The sequence below is a fragment of the Hemibagrus wyckioides genome, linkage group LG04, assembly GCF_019097595.1.
Source record: "Hemibagrus wyckioides isolate EC202008001 linkage group LG04, SWU_Hwy_1.0, whole genome shotgun sequence".
In the NCBI taxonomy this organism is placed as follows: Eukaryota; Metazoa; Chordata; class Actinopteri; order Siluriformes; family Bagridae; genus Hemibagrus; species Hemibagrus wyckioides.
Window position 1 is genome coordinate 17,134,463 of NC_080713.1, and position 21,832 is coordinate 17,156,294.

At 38.9% G+C, this 21,832-nt stretch overlaps 1 protein-coding gene across 2 annotated transcripts; it reads left to right on the forward strand.

Moving 5' to 3' along the window:
- Window positions 1–1,378: 1,378 nt before the first annotated feature.
- On the forward strand, window positions 1,379–20,041 carry bcl2l13 (BCL2 like 13). 2 transcript variants are annotated; one of them, XM_058387585.1, is made up of 7 exons: window positions 1,379–1,532; window positions 2,171–2,329; window positions 5,976–6,077; window positions 6,272–6,428; window positions 8,252–8,324; window positions 9,267–9,395; window positions 18,315–20,041. In XM_058387585.1, the coding sequence occupies exons 2-7, from the start codon at window positions 2,215–2,217 to the stop codon at window positions 19,647–19,649; spliced, it is 1,911 nt and encodes a 636-aa protein (XP_058243568.1). In that variant the 5' UTR covers window positions 1,379–1,532; window positions 2,171–2,214; the 3' UTR covers window positions 19,650–20,041. The 2 variants fall into 2 exon arrangements, with proteins under 2 accessions (XP_058243568.1, XP_058243569.1); XM_058387586.1 differs by having other exon boundaries at window positions 6,003–6,077.
- Window positions 20,042–21,832: the final 1,791 nt, after the last annotated feature.

A 21,832-nucleotide genomic window follows, 5' to 3' on the forward strand; every position in this document is an offset into this window, starting at 1 on the left:
ATTTTATTTTCTCAACTTTGTGGGAACAGTTTGGAGATGACCCCTTCCTGTTCCAACATGACTGCACACCAGTGCATAAAGCAAGGTCCATAAAGACATGGATGAGAGAGTTTGGTGTGGAGGAACTTGACTGGCCTGCACCTCAACCTGATAGAACACCTTTGGGATGAATTAGAGTGGAGACTATGAGCCAGGCCAATACTGGGACGTCTGCCTTGACATACACATGAATTTAATATGGAGTTGGCTTGCCCTTTGCAGCTATAGCAGCTTCAACTCTTCTGGGAAGGCTTTCCACAAGGTTTAGGAGTGTGTTTATGGGAGTTCTTGACCATTTCTCTAGAAGCTCATTTGTGAGGTCAGGCACTGATGTTGGATGAGAAGGTCTGACTCGCAGTCTCCGCTCTAATTCATCCCAAAGGTGTTCTGTCAGGTTGAGGTCAGGACTTTGTGAAGTTCCTCCACACCAAACTCTCTCATCCATGTCTTTATGGACCTTGCTTTGTGCACTGGTGCACAGTCATGTTGGAACAGGAAGGGGTCATCCCCAAACTGTTCCTACAAAGTTGGGAGCATGAAATTATCCAACATGTCTTGGTATGCTGAAGCATTAAGAGTTCCTTTCACTGGAACTAAGTGGCCAAGCCCAACCCCTGAAAAACAACACCTGAATTCAATGATTTGGAGGGGTGTCCCAAAACCTTTAGCATTATAGTGTAGCTCCTTGTTAGAACGTTGGGTTCTATGATACAGCCCTCCTGGAACAGACAGGGGTTTATAAGGGCTCATGGGCCCAACAGTGACATCTGGTGGTGCTGAGGACTAAACCCCTGACTATCTGAGCAGTATCCCAGAGCTTTGAAACACCACTGCCCTGAACTGCTGTATGAATGAGCAGATGTACAGCTGTTCCTGTTAAAGTGGCTAGATACTTGTCCTTCAAAAGCCTGCATTCCAATACAAACCAATTTCCTTTAGAAAGCCCACAAGCTGCAAAACAAAACATTAAAACAATTGTTTCCATGTGAAATGGTTTCCTATTCATGTTCAGAAGGATATTCCAGAGGAAATTCTCAAAAATGTTAGGCTATATAACTGTTGGCTTTATAATATAGCTTAGATTTTATACTGAAAATGTACACATAATTCGACGAAGCTTCATTTGCAAAAATAAATATCCAAAAAAAAATTTAAATACACATGCTTGTGAGAATATTAACAATCAACAGGTAAAAATAATCGTGATAACTTACTTTAAATTTCCACAATCACATGTGAAACATTACGAGTTATAGCACTAGCATTATGGAGTGTGTGTGTGTGTGTGTGTGTGCGCGCGCGCGCGCGTGTATGAAGCACGACATTATTAGGGGACGGAACAGGGGCATGCTGAGGAATACGCACAATATAGCAGCCCGCAAGTTAGCGGCTAACCGCGTAGCCAACTAGCACTGTAGCACTTCACAAGTAGACAGTGCTAAGTGCACGTATTCAACAGGACGTTCAGTAAAGGGCTTGTGTGTAACGGGAAGGTAAGCCTGTTTCTTTTGTTTTCAGCACTTTATTAGTAATACTGTGTCGGTGTGTGAAGATATGTGACTGAGTGGTTAGCTACTGTGGCTGTGTTGAGGCATGCTAAGGTACGGAGGAGTGGTCTGTGGGAGAGAGCAGCGCGCGCGCCCTTGTACCCTGTGTTCTAATAAATGATAAGTGCTGTGGAGTGAGGGACACTGCAATGTAAAGAAAAAACAAACGAACACACTCGTACTCATGTATTTTTAAGATAAACAACTCGCTCATGCTTGGATTTTTTTAATATAACTTTTTCTTCAAAAAAATTGGATTTAAAAGTTTCTTTTAGATGAACAGTGTATAAATAAAAGCTTATTGAAAGTGCACCCATTAGTCATTGCAGAACTCAGAACTGCAGTATAATTATTATTATTTTCTTGTGCATAATATTCATATCATTCATATATAAATAGGTTCAACATTTGTAGCATTCACATGACCTCTGATAATTTCACAACATAGGTGATTAGTTTTTGTAAAAGCGTATAAAACACATATTCATTCTCATCTATTTCTTAGGATTTACTGTGTGAATTATTCACAAGGTTTCATTTCTAAATTCATCAGCTCTGTGTGTTGTGTGTGTTTTCCTGTACAGAACTCGCTGGTGTATGTGCTCTGTGAGTGTAACATTTCACTTCAATGGCTGCCTCTGGCTCCACCAGCAATGTGCCTGAAGGATTCCGCTATGAGACCAAATACGTTCTCCTGTGCTACCTCGGCCTGCACCCGCCATCACACTCCAGGCCTGAGGAAGGTAAAGAATCATACAGGATGCATTCTGGGTATTTTATTTTATTTAGTGACTGGAGATGTGACGAATAATGCGAACCTACTTTTTAACTCAGGCAGGGTTACAAAGCCTGAACTGTTATATTTTGTCACTGAGATATGAGAGCTGCTTCAGAAGTGACTTATGCAATGACTACTTTCAGTTTCTAATCGAGGCCTGTGAGGTCAGTTCAAGGGCAACATGTATGGTGCTATATTTTTTTATGTTCGCTCCACCTCCCTCAGTTCAGCTGTCATGTGCAAGTAACACGTACTTGAATTGTAGATCATCACTTCAGGATAATTTCACTAAATGTAGATGAGAGATTTTGTCTAATCCACATGAATGATGAAGAAGAAAATTGAACATTAAAAGTTACACCGCATGCAACATGCTTTCACTAACTAGATTTAAGCACCTGTGAGCACTCGACAATGCCAAAACCTCTTAAACCAAAACAATTGTTAAGTCATAGAAAAAAAAACGAATGCACTGATATTCTAATTTTCTACTTATTCTCATTTAACATTGTCTTCAAATACTTGCATTTCTTCTTTCCTAAATTTTGCTTGAAACAAAATGAGGGTGGTGGGAAAGAAGGGCTTTTATTTTATCTATTTATTTATTTATTTTTTTTTGGAAAATGTAATATGAAGCATTTCCTAGCTAAGCCTGAGACATTATAAATGAATTCTATGGTATTTTAATGGAACAGAAATCAGCCAGTCATAGCAGCTACACAGATTATTCTGTTTCTGTGAGTTGATGGAATTGCTGAAATGTGTCATTGGCAAGATCTTCTAGTTGGCCTGGATTTGTGGAAGTTACGTAACACACAGACAGTTACATTACTGTTGAGCTGTGAGGTTTATTATGTGTGTATTATACCCAAATGTATCAAAGTGCTGATACAGCAGCAAGATGAAAGTTTGTTATTGATGCCATTTCCAAGTTCCATGCACAGGTAGGTGCAGCTGAGCAATGCCACTGGTCATATTGATCCACCAGGAAGGGTTTTTGTGTGTCACTGTTGAGTTAGGAATTATAAATATTACTGCAGATTTACAAATGTTTGCTCACGCTTATATATTATACATCAAAAGCCTAGACCTAAATTGCCCAGTCGACTTGCAGACTTGCATTTTCCACTTATTGTTTTTCCGTCAATAATGAAAAATGTGATACGAGAGAGCACCATATGAATGGTATTTCTGGTAACCTCACTGTAATTGCTGAAGTAGCACATAAAAAAATTACACCCAGTAAATGAGCACAATACAACTGGCCTAATGTTCAGTATTATTGTATATCATTATTTAATAATGTTTTTTGATTGATCGTTTATTGATTCATACTTAATAAATTGTGATTTTTCAATGATTGATTAGTTAGACTCCTCAAGGTCATTTGTGTGTATGGAGGGAGACAGTTTTATAACTTTGCTGAAAATATTTGCGGTTCTGTGACCCAGACATGAATACTAACCCAGAGAGATCAAGAGATTAAAGCTGTAGAAGAAGAAAAAAAGAAGTAGAAAAAAATCTGCTCTTCTTTTGCAACATTTTTGGTGAATCCTATTGAACAGAAACTCCAGAAACAAACATTTGACCAGTTGACTCTAAATGAAATAAGATAATTAGATTGCATTAATCATAGTGAATGAATACGGATGGTATGGCCACTTATGCAAAACTGCCATGTGTTTCCTTTGCTCGTGTTTTCGTTCAACGAGCTTCATAGACCTAGCAATGAGCTTCTGATCCCTTCATTCCGCTCGGCCCAGTCCACCGCCCATTCAGTTACTGCTGAATTACTCGCACACCACTGGCTCTCAGTGCAGCTGAGCTTAGAAAAACCCACCAAGCCCCATCTCTGCACTGCCACTGAGCAAATACCTGGCTCATTACACACTTCTCTACTGCTTGACCCCATGTTTTTAAAGTTGTTCAGTTATAGCCACACCTGGAACCAAGTATTTAATATTTTTAGAGGATATGTGATCAAGTATGTTCACAAATCAGTGAATATGGGATTGTCACTTGCTTTTTAATTTCACTTTGGTAAGATTGAATCATTCCCTAAAACCACTATAAATACAGTTGTATAAAATAAAAAGTTTACACACCCCTGTTACAATGGCAGGTTTTTGTGATGCTAAAAAAGAACAACAAATGAAGTTATACCAATGAAGTCAGAACCAATACCAAGCTTGAATACTTATTCACACCCATTTATTATTGGAACTGGGGCAGTGTTCAGAAACAACTAATCACATTCACACTCCGGTTAAATACAAATTAATATACATCTGCCATCAGTTAAAGTGACTGATAAACAAGCTGTACCTGTAGAATTTTCCTGACCTTTTTTTTTTGTAAGATCGTCTGAGAGTAAATACAAAGCAGATGCAGGACCTCACTGTTGAAAAATATTAATCAGGAGAGGGTTACAAAAAATTTGTAATGCATTGGATGTACCATGGAACACTGTAAAGACATTAATCAACAAGTGGAGAAAATATGGACCTTACTAAGAACAGGATGTCCCTTTAAAATTGAAACTGGTCAAGAAGGCTGACTTGAGGCCTACAGCAACATTAAAAGAATTACAGCAATTTCCGGCAAGTACCAGATGCGCCATACACGTGACAACAAACTCACGATTTCTTCATACAATCCCTTTCAAAACTATTTGAACAGCAACGCCAATTAATTTGTTTTTGCTAAACACCAAAGACATTTGGGTTTGAGATTGGATATGAGACTCGAGTTTAGGATTTCAGCAAGAGGGGGAATAATGAAAAGCTCCAAATACTGAACCTTTCAGCATGACGCAAGTCTGAAGCTCACTTCCAAATCAAAAAAGGAATAGCTTCACCAAGACAGCATCAAAGTTTTGAGTGTAGAACTAAATCCAATCAGAAATCTGACCAAAAGAAGGAGAAATCAGGGAGAAAACCCCCCAGCTGTGATACATTTGCTCATCATGCAGCAGATTACCACTGTCCACTTTTTTGATTAATGCATAATTTATACAGCTCTGGAAAAAAACAAGAAACCACTGCCCAATCTCCAGATTTGATCCCTATTGAAAACCTCTGGAATGTCAAGAGGAAGATGGATGGTCACAAACCATCAAGCAAGGCTGAGCTGTTTGCTTTTTTTGCAAAAAGAGTGGTATAAAGTTACCCAACAGCAATGTGAAAAACTGTTGGAGAGCATGGAGCCAAAACACATGCAAATCGGGGTTATTCCACCAAATACTGATTTCTTAATGTTATTTAAAGCCAAAAACCAAAGCATTAACACAATTATTTGCATTTTGTTTTATTTGAGTTATTAAAGCTCTGTAAATACTGCATGATTTGGGGTTATTTTGATGTATTGTCATTTCCATTAAATGTACACTCTGAATAACAATAGTTATATTTTGAATTTAGGAGAAATATTGTCAGCAGTTCACAAAAAATGAAACAAAACTGTTCATCTCACCAATACATGCACCTGTAAGAAAAAAAAAACATAAGAAACTGATTACTTTGCAGTGGTCTCTTATTTTTTCCCAGAGCTATATGTGTGACCAGACACAAGTTTGGTGTAAATAATAATAATAATTATAAATTTCTGATTAGGAGCATCTGGTTTGTCTTTACAAACAGCTGTGGAGAAGACCAGCAGGATGAAGGAGCAGATTGAGGAACAGCTAAAGCAGCTAGAAGACGAAATCACTGCCTGTAAGACACATACTTCATTACACCGAATTTACATTTTGTATAGATCTGCTCTATTTTGGATACTTTGGCTGTAAATACGGAATATTACTGTATTGAACTAGATTTCATCATTATTTTGGACATTGACCTTAGTTAAACATTGATCCTGGTCTAATGAATGCAGAAATCTATCTGCTGTTTCTTTATTTTTGTAGCTTTTCCAAGTACAGGTTTTGATCGGCACACATCCCCAGTGTTCAGTCCAGCTAATCCCGAGAACACTATAGAGGACAGCCTGGCTGTGCTGGGGGATCGTGTCGCACAAGTGCTGGACATGCATCTGGCCTCAGCCACACAGACACTTCTCAGTGGGTCAGTCTGCCCTCATTTCAACACTTCCTGAGTGACGTATACGTTATTTGTAACAGTCGAAATGGCCTGTTAAGATGCTGTGGTGTGGGATATTAAGATGTGCATAAATGAATTCTCTTAAACATCATGTTTTAAAAAAGAGTGGGACAAAATTTCTCTCAAATAGTGTAGGACACTAACTCCTACAGAAAGTGTTTATTATAGCTATAAGTTATTGCTTCAGGTGGTTCTAAATGGTGAACTTATTTTTCATGTTATGGCAAAAAAAAAAATGGCGATACCTGAAGGTATTTATTTGTTCGTAGAAGTTAGTGAGGACCACACAATTGTTATTTAGTCCCTTGATGACTACAATATAGAATTGTTGTACTTTCCATGACTGTAAACGATGTGGCCAAAAGTAGACATCTAACCATTACATCCAAATGAGTCTTCCTTACACTGCTATCATAACATTCTTATGCCGGAATGGAAACAAGCCAAAATCTCACGGAAAGCCTTGAAAAAATGTTGATATTAATAGCAAACTGAATCTGAAATGGGATGTTCAAAAAGAACATATGGGTGTGATGATCAGGTGTCCACATACTTCTGGTCATATAGTGTAGTTTTTATATCGCAGGGCGTATAAACAAGTCTGCATTCCCCTGTTACAACTGCTGGTGTTTACGATGTAAAAAATGAAGTCCCCAAAATTATTGGAACAGCCAATTCTAATTTTTTCTAAACACTGAATAGGGTTTGAGATCAAACAATGAAAAGGAAAGGACAGATCAGCTTTTATTTCCTGATGTTTTTATATCTATTGGTTGCAGACCAACCAATTTTAGGTGAAAAAGTACAGGAACAGATAGTGTTAAAGTAAATAACACTGAATAATTGGTTGTATATTCCAATAACTGTATCAAGCCCACTGACATAATCAAACTGATCTTTATCATTTGTGATGTTTTTACTGCAGCTTTGTTCACTTGTCTGTTTTGAGATGAAAAGCATGACCAACATGGTTGAGGCTTGGTCAGTTTAGAATCGTTCACTTTTTCCCCCTGATGAACTTCTTTGTTATGTTGTGTTTTGGTTTTGTAGCATTGTCTTGCTTCATGATGAAGTTCCCAAAAAGATATAGATTAGAAGCAGTCATCCAAGCCCAAGCCATAGCACTATGCTTAACTGATGAGCTCATATATTTTCGATCATGATCAGGTTTTCTGCCTTGTGGCTTTCCGGCACTTTGGAAGATGTTAAACTTTTATCTTGCTGCTGACCATTGATATAACCTTTATATCTTCTTTGATACCAGCAGCATGTTGTTGATGTCAATAATGCGTTTTGGAAAAAGATCTGACATGATTTTCCTTGGTTTCGATTTTTTTCCTTATGTAAGCCTACATTTTTAACATGGAAGTGTAGACAATTTCTTTTTACCTCTGTATGTAAAGGGTTATTTTATATTTAGTTATATTTTGTTAATTTCTGAGTGTGGAAACTTGTTGCTATGGTTTCATTACATTCTGCATGAATTTATTCCATACACCCGGGGTGTCCGATCTTATCCAGAAAGGGCTAGTGTGTGTGCAGGTTTTCTTACCCATCAAGCAGGAGCCATACCAGATTCTACCTGTAAAATCAGTTGATCTTGGCATTCAATAGACTCTGGTGTGGTTTCTGCTTGGTTGGAATGAAAATCTGCATCTACACTGGCCTTTTCTGGATAAGATCAGGCACCCCTGCCATACACCATATTGAAATTTTAACTATTAAAGATTAGACACCTACCTGAATAAAAGTTAAACAGTTCATTAACTGAGTGTGTGTTTTTGCAGGCAGCTGGACTATGAAAATTTCCAAAGTGCTGTGAAAGAGATTTCCTCCCATTCTGAAGGAGGCTGGAGCAAGGTGACAAGTTAGTCTTGTAGAAGCTGGGATTGAAGTTTGTTTGTACATGTATCCGGAGGGTTTTACTTGTGATTGATCTAATACAAAGATCTAAATTTTATTAAATTCGTGCCCCTTGCTATATTCTGCAGAAATGATCAGAAATGATCTATTTTCTTGATGAAATCTCAAAGCAATCTACAGAATTATTTGTTTAGTATTGTTTTTTACTAATGTTAACATTAAATCGTAGACCTGGCCCAGTCATAATTTAATTGGTTAATTAAAAGGGTCATTTTCATCGGTAAGGTTCACACATTTAATCTCTTGTGTGTATACATGCCATGATAAACTGAAGAACTGTTGTTTTCCCCCTCATTTCAACACTTCACCACAAAAAAAATGAGCAGATTACATATTTCTCTTCTTGAGTGATGTATACGTTGTTCGAAGCAGTTGTTACTTCAGAGGACAAAATATTTTTGACTTATTTTGAGAAAAATGCATGGAAATTACTCACTTGCAGCTGTTGAGATTAAGGTCAAACGATCCCCAGAGCAAGCGATTTTTCCAAGATGGGGTCACTTCTGAATTATGATAAAAGTTGCTCTTGCACTTGAAGGTGAAGGTTACTCTGTCATGGACAGAAATAACATTTACCTTGGGGCTGCTTGGGCCTGGATTAAGTGAAATCCAAAATCCTTCCCAGATAATAGCAATTAGATTATGAGTTACATTCCCAATGGGGCTGTTGCTGATGTTACAGCGGGCGAATATTTTACATCATGGACAATATATTTTCTTTCAGGATTCTTTTTTGTCCATTTTGGACATATTTTCTGAAGTAAAATCATTCTAACAAAAAAAGCAAATCAAACAGACTGCTGATACAGATACTGAAAATAAATACTGAAAAAAATGGTAAATATTTGGATTTGTTTACAACATGTTGTCTCTTTTTAGGTTTTGGTACCATTAGTGTTATTGCAAGCCCTGCATTGTAAGGGTCAACAGCTGGCTTCTCTACTTTCCCTGGGTGAGCGCTACTTAGTTGAAGCAGAGGCAGACTTCATCATCCAGCAAGGTGGATGGGTGAGTGTGTTTTGTTCCCTCATATTCATTGATCTCTTATTACCCAGGATTTATTCAATTCAATTTTTCAGTTCAGTTTATTTGTATAGCGCCTTTTACCGTGGACATTGTCTCAAATTCAGTCCTTATTGGGTCTGAAATCACTGGACACATTCAATCTCTGACAATTAAATGTGGGTCAGTTTTAAGAACTATATATTTCACTTTAAATGCCTGGCAGTTGACCTGCAATGGAGGGACACTGAATAACCAGAAATCAACAAAGATTATTCTGCTGTTTATCCCTTAGTGTCATTATGATAAAAACAGTTTGCTCTGCAGCTGTAGGCACTATGGGATTTAAATGAGTTGTTTTATGCCTCTAGTGTACAAATGGAGCAAATCGTGAAAAACTAATACACACCAAATGTGCTGCTAAAGCTTTTAAAATCCTGTCCACAAACGTCGGTTCAAACTGAAGCATTTCTGCTCTGAAACTGCTTCTGATGTGGTGTGAATTGGCATTTCGTGGATTTATATGAATAGGAAAGCCTTGATTCCTAATGCTATCAAACAATAGCTAGACTGGCAGTCGAGTATTTTATATTAAACATAATATAGTGTTTTTATATTTCAATCTAGATTTTGTTCATATCCACAGCTGAAATGCTAGACAAACAGAATGGATGTTCTGTGTAACAGCATGTGTTGTGTCTGTCACTTCTTTGTATTTCACTGTGCATTTGTTATCATGTGCAACAATAGATCACTGAAGAGAAATTGCTCCTAGCCCGTGTGAATGGGGTGAATAAGTGACAGGGTGTGTTGATGGAATATGAAATGACACTTGGCAGTGAACTTTGTTTGATATTAAATGAGTTTGAAAGAGTTTTACTCAACACTTAATGCCACTGTACACCTCTGAGTTCTGTGTTCCATCCAAACCTATTTACAGTGGAACCTATAGAAACCCATTGAAATGCAGCAAAATGTTAAAAACAGAAGTTCATAAACCATACCCACAGTTACATTGGTTTTTGCAGGAAGTTATCTATTAAAACAAATGAATTGGGTACCATTGTAGTTTAAATAAAATATTAAAATTGTCACTGTTTTATCCAGTTTCTCTCACTATTACCTTTTCTCTAAACATTTCAAAGACCTGATTTTTGCTGGTCTTTCGCTAGTATGTTTGTGTTAGACAAGCATTTGTTAGAAATTTTTGTTTGTTTTTATGTGAAATTTGCTGAAGATTCTCTCTGAGTGTCATTCATAGATAAATTTAAAAAATTGTTTTGCAAATTGCTGTGATGTATGAGGAATTTAAACTCTTCAGGACATGATGTGGTGGCAATGTCAGGCTACATCATCTTACATACACCAATCAGGCATAACATTATGAGCACTGACAGGTGAAGTGAATAACACCATCTCCTCATCATGACACCTGTTAGTGGGTGGGATATATTTGGCAGCAAGTATCCTCAAAGTTGGTTTGTTGATTTTGTCCTCAAAGTTGATGTGTTAGAAGCAGGAAAAATGGGCAAACGTAAGGATTTGAGCGAGTTTGACAAGGGACAAATTGTGATGGCTAGACGACTGCAGCTCTTGTGGGGTGTTCCCGGTCTGCAGTGGTCAGTAACTATCAAAAGTGGTGCTCGGAAGGATCAGTGGTGAACCGGAGACAAGGTCATGCCGGCTAAGACTTATTGATGCACATTGGGAGCGAAGGCTGGCCCGTGTGATCCGATCCAACAGACGAGCTACTGTTGCTTAAATTTTTGAAGACGTTAATGCTGGTTCTGATGGAAAGGTGTCAGAATACAGTGCATGACAGGTCAGGGCTGTTTTGGCAGCAAAAGGGAGACCAACATAATATCAGGCAGATGGTCATAATGTTATGCCTGGTCAGTGTATAAAAAGCAGTGTTTTCTTTATATGTAAGCGGGCTTAATCTTGCTCGTGTAAATATGTAAAAACACAGAAATACTTTCTGTCTTGCTGCCTTTGCATAGCAGTGCAGAGAGTGGGATTATGGGTAAACATGGCCTGCAGAGATGCGCTACTCCCACAAACAGTGTTCCATTCACCTCTGTTGAACCGATTTTTCACATTTAGTGTATAAGAGGCAGCTATATTACAGTAAGTAAAGTATATCAATAGGAATTCATTTGGAATATCCAACAACTTTATCACATGCAGTATTAGTCTGTTTTGTGCAGATCTAACATTAACACTTTACAGTATGGTGTGAGAAATAAGAATTCACACAGCATGTGTGCCATAAGAGGGAGCCATAAATCTGCCGTCAGAGCAGTGCTGAAAATTACACGCCATAATAGAGAATTTCATGTGCAAATGTGATTCTCATGTCTGCGTCAGAGTAACTTAGATAGCAGCTCAATACTGCTGTGTGATTTACACTATATACTGCTGTACAGTTATGAGTAAATGAGCCACTGGGCTGTATGACTAAATAGTGTATCTATATTTGAACTATTTATTACTATTTATTTTGAGGATTGTAGTTATCTACTCTCTGCTGCCTTAGCTGGCCTAACTTCTGCTCCTGAAAGCCCCAAACATTTGAGTTCTCCATTATTTACTTCTCTGTTTTCATGGCCAGATTGTGTTTTATTAGACTCTGTTATGTACCTGTCTGTCTTTTTCCTGTTCAGTCATCATGTTGAGTAATCGAAATAATTTCAAAGGTCACAACTTTCTCACGAACACTGCTGTTTAGGTACCAAACACCTTGAAAACTGTTGATTGCTGCCAACTTTAGATTGCACACACATGACAATGATGATAACTCTGAGCATGATAATATTACAACAGTACAATAAAACCATCATAAATTTTCAGTTGCTTTATAATAGTTGGCGTCCTTCTCGGAGAGTAATTAAACTCTAAAGCGTCTCTGTTGCTTCTGTAGGGACGACAGCGAGCAGTGTCTCCTGAATAGATTCACATTCCTCTAGTGCAAAACCTTCATGAGGAATCCAGAGTTAAGGCAGAGATGACATGAACGTGATGGGAGGGGTTTGTGTGTTTAGGGGCGGGAGCAAGTCGTGAACAACAAGTCCAGTACAACTGCTGGCCATTTCTCAGACAGGCAGCGCGTTCTGTGTCCATTTAGTTTTCCTTTATTTATTGTCTCTGGTCTGCGTTGGCATATCACTGGCACAGAAAACAGCCAGCGTCAGGTAGGCAAACTTTTTCTCCCTGTTTGTGGTGTTTGTAGTTTGAGGCAGCACAGATCAGAAAGCTTCAACTTGAGAGCTGACTCTGGATGATAAGTACATCATATTGTGTGACTTGTTTATATGAATATTTATCACTGTAGAGAATCAACTGACAAAGTTCATTATTAGTTATGTATTATTTACATTCATGGTTAATACTGGTCAGTGTATATATATGTATGTATGTATATATATATATATATATATATATATATATATATATATATATATATATATATATATATATATATATATATATATATATATATATATATATTTATTTATTTATTTTTTTTTTTTAAATGTTTCTAAGCAAACCAGTAACAGACATATGGTGACATTTTCTTGCTAGGTTCAGTAATAGTTTCTTGTTTTCTTCATTTATATTTACTCAAAACAAAACACATCTATACTAAGAATGGCTTAAGAATCACCCAGTGTAAAGAAATTTATTTTTATTTTCTTTCTAACTAAAAGTACTTTCACGAATATGTTTAAAAATCCTTTTTTTTTTTTCAGGCTGGGGGAGTTACTAGAGAGGGTGTGTATGGGTGTGTAGGTATGTAGGTACAAGAATGGACGCAGAAAATATTTTAAGAGCCCTAAAGTCACTACACAAAATGTCTTCTGCAAAGCTGAGTTAAGGCAGTATGGTCCTGTTGTGGTGCACTTTCGGACTTGCTGATACTGTCTATTTTCATATCTTTCATATATTCTGGTCATTACCAATGACTTTTAATTGTCCTTCATGCTGTCTTTCAAAAAACCTGGCTCAAAAACTACTGTTAGGGATCAGCAAGGACTTTTACGCTTCGGCAAAGTTTTGTAAAGTGACCTTGACGCAGATCCCTCCCATTCAAGGAAAGAGAAATGAAATGCAAAAACGTTTGTGCTTTGAACAGGTGTTAGTAGATCACAGTCCAGAAGCCAACACATGACATGAATCAGATCAAGAGAGTGCCTGAGTTGAAGCCATGTTGGCACACAATGTCCTGGACACTACTCGGCCCAATGCTTTATGTAACAAACATTTCACAGCAGTGGCAGCTGCAGAGCAAGAATCATGTGCTGCACACGTACACACACACACACACATGCACAGACTGAGCGTCATAGGGAAGTCCAAAAATAAATCGGATAAAACCTCATAGAAAATCATCAGCAGAGACACTGTCCTAGTTCCACTGCAGGGTGTCTCTTGCTTCAGAGAGCAGAGGAGGCTAATCCTGCTGCTGCTATTCATCAGTCATTAACATTTTGGAAATGTTTAAACTCGTGCCGGTTTGAATTGGGAGTCTTTCTCTACACAACTTTTGAAGTGATGTCATTTGTAGTCGATTTAGACACAAATCACTGTAAATACAAGCATAACTTCATGACCTTATAACTTCATGACTTTATAATGTCCCTCAGCTAAAAGAAATTGAGGGGAAGAAAAGCTTCACTTATTTCCAGGAACAGGACAATGTCATCTAACGACTTTGGGACCATTAATAGCACATGTTTCTAGGAAATGGACAAAGCAAAATCTGTATGTGGCCTCAGAAAGAGCTAATCAAAAATCAGGATTATTTAAACAGTATGACTTTAGCTTGAAAGAGGATACATCAGTTTTATCTATCTGTAATTGATTAATGTTGTAGGTTTTTTCTTTCCTTTTTTCTCTCAGCTTTAGCGTTTATCCTACACAGGGTCGTGAGGAACCTGGAGCCTATCCCAGGGGACATGTGGCAGGGGACACCCTGAATGGGGTGCTAACCCATCGCAGGGCACAATCACAGACGCGCACACACACTTCAGGAAATTCAAAAGCTAACTTTTTCCTATTCAGTATTCGTGTTGAGTAATCAAACATTTCAAAGGTCACAACTTTCTCACGAACACTGCTGTTTAGGTACCAAACACCACTAAAACTGTTGATTTATGCCAACTTTGGATTGCACATACGACAATGATGATGACTTCAGATGTCAGACGAAAGATGATTCAATTTGGACTATATATTTTTAATGTTTCTAAGGAAACCAGTAACCGAGGCATATGTTGATATTTTCTTGCTAGGTTCAGTAATAGTTTCTTTTTTTTATTCATTTATATTTATTCATTTTAGTCAAAACAAAACACAACTATACTGAAAGTGGCTTAAGAATTACCCAGTGTAAAGAAAATTATTTTTTATTTTCTTTCTTACTAAAAGTTCTTTCATGAATAGGTTTAATATTAGTTTTACTAGAGATGGTGTGTAGGTACAGGAATGGACACAGAGAATATTTTAAGAGCCCTAAAGACACTATACAAAATGTCTCCTGCAAAGCTGAGTGAAGGCAGTGTCTGAATGGGGTGCCAACCCATCGCAGGGCGCAACCACAGACACGAACAGACGCGCACACACAAACACACACACACTTCAGACTATTTAGAGATACCACTCAAAAGCTAACTTGACATTTTATCAAAGAAAAAAACACGTATGAAATATTGATTTAATGCATTGATTTAATGCAATGCAAATTTTGATTTAAAGATTTGCAGTAGGACATGTGGTTTTGTTTAGATTTCCAACTGCAGTTACGGCAGTATTAACAGCTCATCTGAGGCTTTCTAACTTGCATTTATCTCAGAATATCTGAGAGATGTGTCTTCCTTGTGTTTGCTGGTCTTATTATCATTTTCCCCCAGGGAGTTTTGAAAGCTCTGTTCATGCTCCTTAAATCGCATCATCATTTAATGAATTAAACCATTCTTCTTCCAAACTGCTAAAGCACTGAACGTTTATACAGAGGGACTTGCTGGATGAGTGACAGAATTCCAGATGCATTTCTGTTAGCCAGAAATTTTTCAATTATTATTTAATGAGTGAAGCATACTTATATAGCCCTATTTTCTCAGTTTGGTCATTTTCCAATTCCTGTCCCATTGCTAGAATGATATACAGCCTAGTACATGCTTCCTCTGAGACACTTGAAACCAGCCATTATATCTTTTCAAACTGCTGCTCATTCTATATCCAGGGCAGTGTTACACACACTGAGGAAAGCATTAACTATCCTCTTCCTCATAAAGTATATAAAATGATGACACATAACATCTTGCCAGGTCTTCTTGTCAGAGAGTGCCTGACCTCTTGTGCTCTTGTGGCTGAATAAACACAAATCCCAAGAGTCATGTACCAAAATCTAGTGGAAAGCCTTATCAGAACAGTGGACATTATTATAACAGGAATGAGGGTGTTCAGTGGGGTTGTGGTCAGGAACTCAGGCCACTTGAGTTCTTCTTCTAGTCCAGCCTTGGGAAAACTTGTATTCATAGAGCTTGCTTTATGCACAGAGACATTACCATGCTGAAACAGGTTTGAGCCTCTTTAGCTCCAGTGAAAGAAATCTTAAAGCTGCACAGTTCAAAGACATTCTAGACAATAGTGGGCTTGCACCTTTTGTGGAAACAGGTTGGGGAAGGGCCCAAATATGGGTGCGATGCTCAGGTGCCCGCATACTTTTAGCCATATAGTGTACTTTTCCTGATGATATTTGTTTACCTTTCAGTAAGTAAAAAAAAAATAAAAGACCTGATAATATGGCGCCATCTTTGTCTGCTCCTTTATCTTCAGGGACCTAACCTTTTCCTTTTACATCAGCCCTACATGTAACTGTCAGATAAAACAGATATGGTAACTGACTTGGTGTCACATGACATGGTGAGTGTGTTCCTATAGTGTTTGTAGAAAGGAAATGTTCACATATCCAAAGTAAGCAGGATTACATCAAGTCTTATACTGCACATAGATATTGACTCCAGTGTGGTGATCAGTTTATTTCTCATCTTGTTTTTTTTCTGCATGTGTAGAACTGTGAAGGAGTTTATATCATGCACACAATAACACAGAATTGGGAAGCCTGCTTGGAAAATTGTTGGATGGTTTAGTTCAGTTAGGTTGTGTAAGATGGTACTGTACTTATGGGGGCATGCTGGAGCTGGTGAGTGGTGAGATCTTGGATTCTGGCTCCTGGGGCAATGGAGTCACACACTTGAGAGAAAAACACTTTCCTGTCGCTTCCCTTTAGATTTCTGTTCAGATTCAGATTTTTAATATCATCATTATTCAATTTCATCAACTTTCAGCTACATGTCCTACCTGACTGCAGGACATGTCTCAAAGGTCCCTGATAGCAAAGCCATTACAGCAGGGGAGATGGCAGACAGCCCTGAGGATTTATTCTTGACTTCAATTTCACTTAAGCTCCTGTTTTTGATATGTTATGCAAAGCAGCTTAAAAATAGGAGCAAAGACTTAGAGTGAATTGAGCCCACCTGTGATTATGACAGGCCCTGTGGGGAAGATTTGACTATATGACTGAATGGTTTTTCAAAGCAGCAAATGTCTCTAGTCTCTGCTGTGCCAGAACGTGTTACAGAACATACAGCAGAAAGGAAAGTGGTTTTAAGGTCAAAAGACTTTGTCGTTAAGAATGGACTGACAGAGATCACCTGTTTTGTAAAAATAAATAAATAATTATAATGACAATGTCTGAGATTACAAAGACATGCACAAAAAATCTGACTTAATTCTACACAATTAATTTTCTGAATGTTTAACCCTCGGTTATACAGCGTAGGGATGTGTTTGTGTGTGAAAAAAAAGAGAGAGTGAAAGAGAGAATATTGGAAGTGAAACTAGTCACATGTTCATTGGTAGATTGAATATTTGAATATCAGAATTATTTGGTACCAGTAAAACCTGCAGGTTCTAGCAAGTTTGTCTTATTAATGAAGCTCATTAAGTCAGTCAGACACGCATGACTGCACATGCTTTAGCTTGCCTACTGAGTCTCTGAAATTACTCACTTTTTGTTTTGGATCTTAGAGGACGTTTATTCAGTATATTAGACAGGAGCTATGCAGAAGGGATTTGCACTTTTGCAGCACAATATCATGAAAAACCCTGATCCTTTATTTGCACTTATTCAAGTTGCTTTGCACTGATCAGTTATCTTCTACATTCCTGTTGTACGTTGGTTAAACACATGGTTAAACAGCCTCTTTCTGTAGAAGTTGGTCATGATTAGTGCCGGAAAGTACCAGACCTTCATGTACATTCTAGCTCATAAGACTCCAGGTGTTCCAGTTGAGATAAAGAGAACACATGATGATTGAACAAGGAAGACTGCATAAATGTTTTAACAGGAAACCCTCCACCCTGTGAGACACTGGAATGGCAAGAAACAGATCTGTAACTTAATGCCGTCAGAGAAAAAAAACAGTTTAGAGTCAAGCTCAATTGCTCCTTAGGTGGCACCTTAAATATCTCCTCCTGCCAGACCGTGGCAGACCAAATCCTTTTTCCACTGAAACTGCAAAACAGGAAATTTGCACTGTTTTTGTCAGAAAAGTTGCTAACCTTGCGTCCAAACAAGAACAGGTTTATTTTCGTGCAGATCATGAGAGATGCACTTCAGACATTCATTTTTAACAGGTGCTCACAGTACTCACCACATGTGGTATTATGACGCAGTTCCTCGATTTCTGCACTGCCTCTGCACTTCCTTTCATACTGATGAATAACTCCAGAAAAAAAAATGCGTGCACATATCTGTTCACTTCACCACATGCTTACAAAACGTCATAATACTGTATAGGTTAAAGGGATTTTTGTGTGTCAGTTTGCGGGCAAATTCAAAACCACCTTCTTGTTTTACAGAGTGCAGTGTTTAGCCTGGAGGATGTGGAGGAACCAGGAGCGCTCATAGCTGAAGACAGTAACGATATCTACATCCTGTCAGGGGAGCAGGGCCGTGAGCAGCTGAGTCCCCCTGAGTCACTGCTCATCAGTGTGGCAGACAGCAGCGGCCTGAGCTCCTGGCACACGGAGAGTTTGCCCGTATCGCTGAGTGGCCACGACTCCTGGGCTCAGGTTTGCACCATGGAGCCGGAGGACGCCAAGAGTGTGGACAGTGGTGAGGGCGTGGCCTCGGCTGAGGAGCGCAGTGAGAACAACTCGTCCAATTCGGACATTGTGCATGTGGAGCGCGAGGAGGCCGAGCTTCTGGAGGAGGGAGAAGCTGTAGAAGAGGAAGAGCTGCAGGAAAGTGTGCTCAGTGTCCTGGGCACTGAAAGTGAGCTGGAGGCCCTCAGAGAGGAGTTTAGAGGAGAAGTTTCATTTCCACAACAGCCAGTTTCAGAAGCACCAGAGTCATTGATGTCCCTAGAGGAGCAAATTGTCATCCTGGAGGCACCTCCTAGCCTGGTCTCTGCTGTTCCACCTGTTGATGTCGAGCCCAAGTCCCTCACTTCTTCTTGCACTGCTATCATTGCTGAGGCTCCCGTTGAAGCCCCAGCATGCATTGCTCCTTCACCTCCTAAAGTCATCGCTGATGCTCTGGTTGAAGTAGAGCCAGAACACCTTGCTCCTTCATCCTCGATCATTGCCGATGCTCCAGTTGATGTGGAGCGGGAATGTTCTGTTCATTCTTCCCTTCCTATTGCTGCTTCACCCCAAGTGCTCAATCCTGAACCTGAGCCTCTCTCAGCTCAGCCAGAACCTGTTCTAGCTCCTGTGGAGCCACTGATTCGAAGAACAGTTCAAGAACATGAAGCTAAATCTGAGCCACAGCCTGAAGCTGTCCAAGCAGCTCCAGTGTATAAGATATTTCCACAAGAGCCACAAGCAGTGTTTGTACAGGCCATTACAGCCCAGGAGCCACCTCTCATAGCCCCAGCTACAGCACAGGAGATACCATCACTGGAGCCAGAGATTGCACAAGAGACATCTGCTCCATCCCAGGTTCCTCTTGTTTTACCTCCTGCTGCAGCTCCAGAACAGGAAATCCAGCCACAGCAGCTGGAGTCTGTACACACAGCATCTCTTCCAGCTCAGGAGCCACCTGCAGCCCCAGCACACACAGAGCCTGTAGCAGAACCTGTAGCAGAGCCTGTGTCATCTGAGTTTCCAGTTCTTCTGTATGGTGGTGCTGCATTGGTAGCCATTGCTGCTTTGGTGGCCTATGGAGCTCTGGCTTACAGAAAGAAGTATTAGGAATTGATCAACTTGCCCCTTCTGATAACCTCACCACATCGGTGACCCTTTTCAGGACCCGGGGCCACTGTGCTGCCAAAAATTGTGAGAAAATTTAGTTCTCTTGTCTGCCCCATGCCAAGTTTTGTCGACTTCAGAGTTCCTGCTTTTCTTAAATTTTTGTTATTTCATATTGTTCGGTTACAGTGAACCACTACTGACCCCTTCTAAAGGCATACATAATTCTCATACGCTTGTTGGTTTGTCTTAGGTTTTAAATTGTATAAGGCTGACAGCTGGTATCATTTTACCAGTTTTTAGAAGCAGGTTACTGTTATTCAAGAATAAACATGATTTGGAGTTTTGAAAATAATATATGATTTGACGAGTAAATAAAAGGTACACACCTCAGATTATGTCCACTGTTCTTTTTGAAATATTTAGTCCAAGTTTTAAGAAAGCACCTGATGTTTGTGTTCATCAAGATCGCTCGTAGGAGAATGATATTTTGAACAGTTTGTGTGATGTGTCAAGTGCTTTATGTTTGCATGATGAATAATGTTTAGTCATTCCTGGATCCTGACTACTGAATATGAGATTATATACACCGATCAGCCATAACATTATGACCACTGACAGGTGACGTGAATAACACTGATTATCTCCTCATCATGCCACCTGTTAGTAGGTGGGATATATTAGACAGCAAGTGAACATTTTGTCCTCAAAGTTGATGTGTTAGAAGCAGGAAAAATGGGCAAGCGTAAGGATTTGAGCGAGTTTGACAAGGGCCACATTGTGATGGCTAGACGACTGGATCAGAGCATCACCAAAACTGCAGCTCTTGTGGGGTGTTCCTGGTCTGCAGTGGTCAGTATCAAATCAAAAGTGGGCCAAGGAAGGAAGGAACAGTGCTGACCCGGTGACAGGGTCATGCGGCAGCCAAGGCTCATTGATGCACGTGGGGAGTGAAGGCTGGCCCGTGTGATCTGATCCAACAGACGAGCTACTGTTGCTCAAATTGCTGAAGAAGTTAATGCTGGTTCTGATAGAAAGGTGTCAGAATACACAGTGCGTGACGGGTCAGGGCTGTTTTCGCAGCAAAAGGGGGACCAACACAATATTAGGCAGGTGGTCATAATGTTATGCCTGGTCAGTGGATAGATAAGGAGAAACCAGTGTTGGGCAAGATTGAGAAATCTAAACAGACCCCTGGAATAAGAGCACCGATCAAAAAAAAAAAAACCAATTAAACATTATATATTGTGTATAAATACGTGATTAAATTTGTACGGCTATCCCAGCAGCTGATCCAAATTAAGCATGAATTTATGAGTATGAAAATACAACATGCCCTGACTGACTGTGTTCTGCCATTGAATTCCCCTTCATAAACAAATAAAACAGCATGTTCTGGACACAGCCTGAAATGGAAAACCCCCTATTTATTTTCACTACACTATTTCAGTTTTATTTTTTACTTACCATTACTGAATAGTCTTGGTTACAATTTACACAAATTAATTGTTTTTAATTCTTCTATTGTATTGTTTTTAATACTAATGACTAATTTCTATAGTTTAACTCCCACACACGAAGACTGTATTCTTTATTTAGAAATCTACAACAGGATTTTGACTTTTGAGCAATTGGCCCCAAATGCATCATGCCTTCACCTCCCTACAATTAACGCTGTACTGTTTGTGTCAGGAAGAGAAGGTTCTTAAGAAGGCTTAGTCGGAAGCTGAATGATTCACAGGAAGTGACAAATAGTGTAACACAAGTGTTACAAGAAAATAATCCACCTTGGGGTTGTGTGATATGACTGGGCACGAATCTTATTGGTTGTTTTGTATTTGATGCATGGTGAGCGGAAATGCCCATGTTCTCGTCCTCCTATCTTACATACAAATGTCAGCGGTCATGTTTAATTAATAACACATCAGAGGCAAAACTTCCCTGTCTGTCAGGTTTAGGCAGATGTAAAGGGAAGTCTATCCATACGTTTGGATTAATGCTAGTGCAGTGTGTCAAGCTTGTGAAAAGCATTCTACACAATTTGGCATTAGGTATTTGTGGGAAAAATTAATAAAACAAACCAAAAAAAAATAGTTTTGAGTTCTGATCTTTTGTTGTAGTTATTATAAGTTATTATTAAAACAGGTTCAATGGGTGAATTAAAAAAGAATCTATTCTGAAGGGGT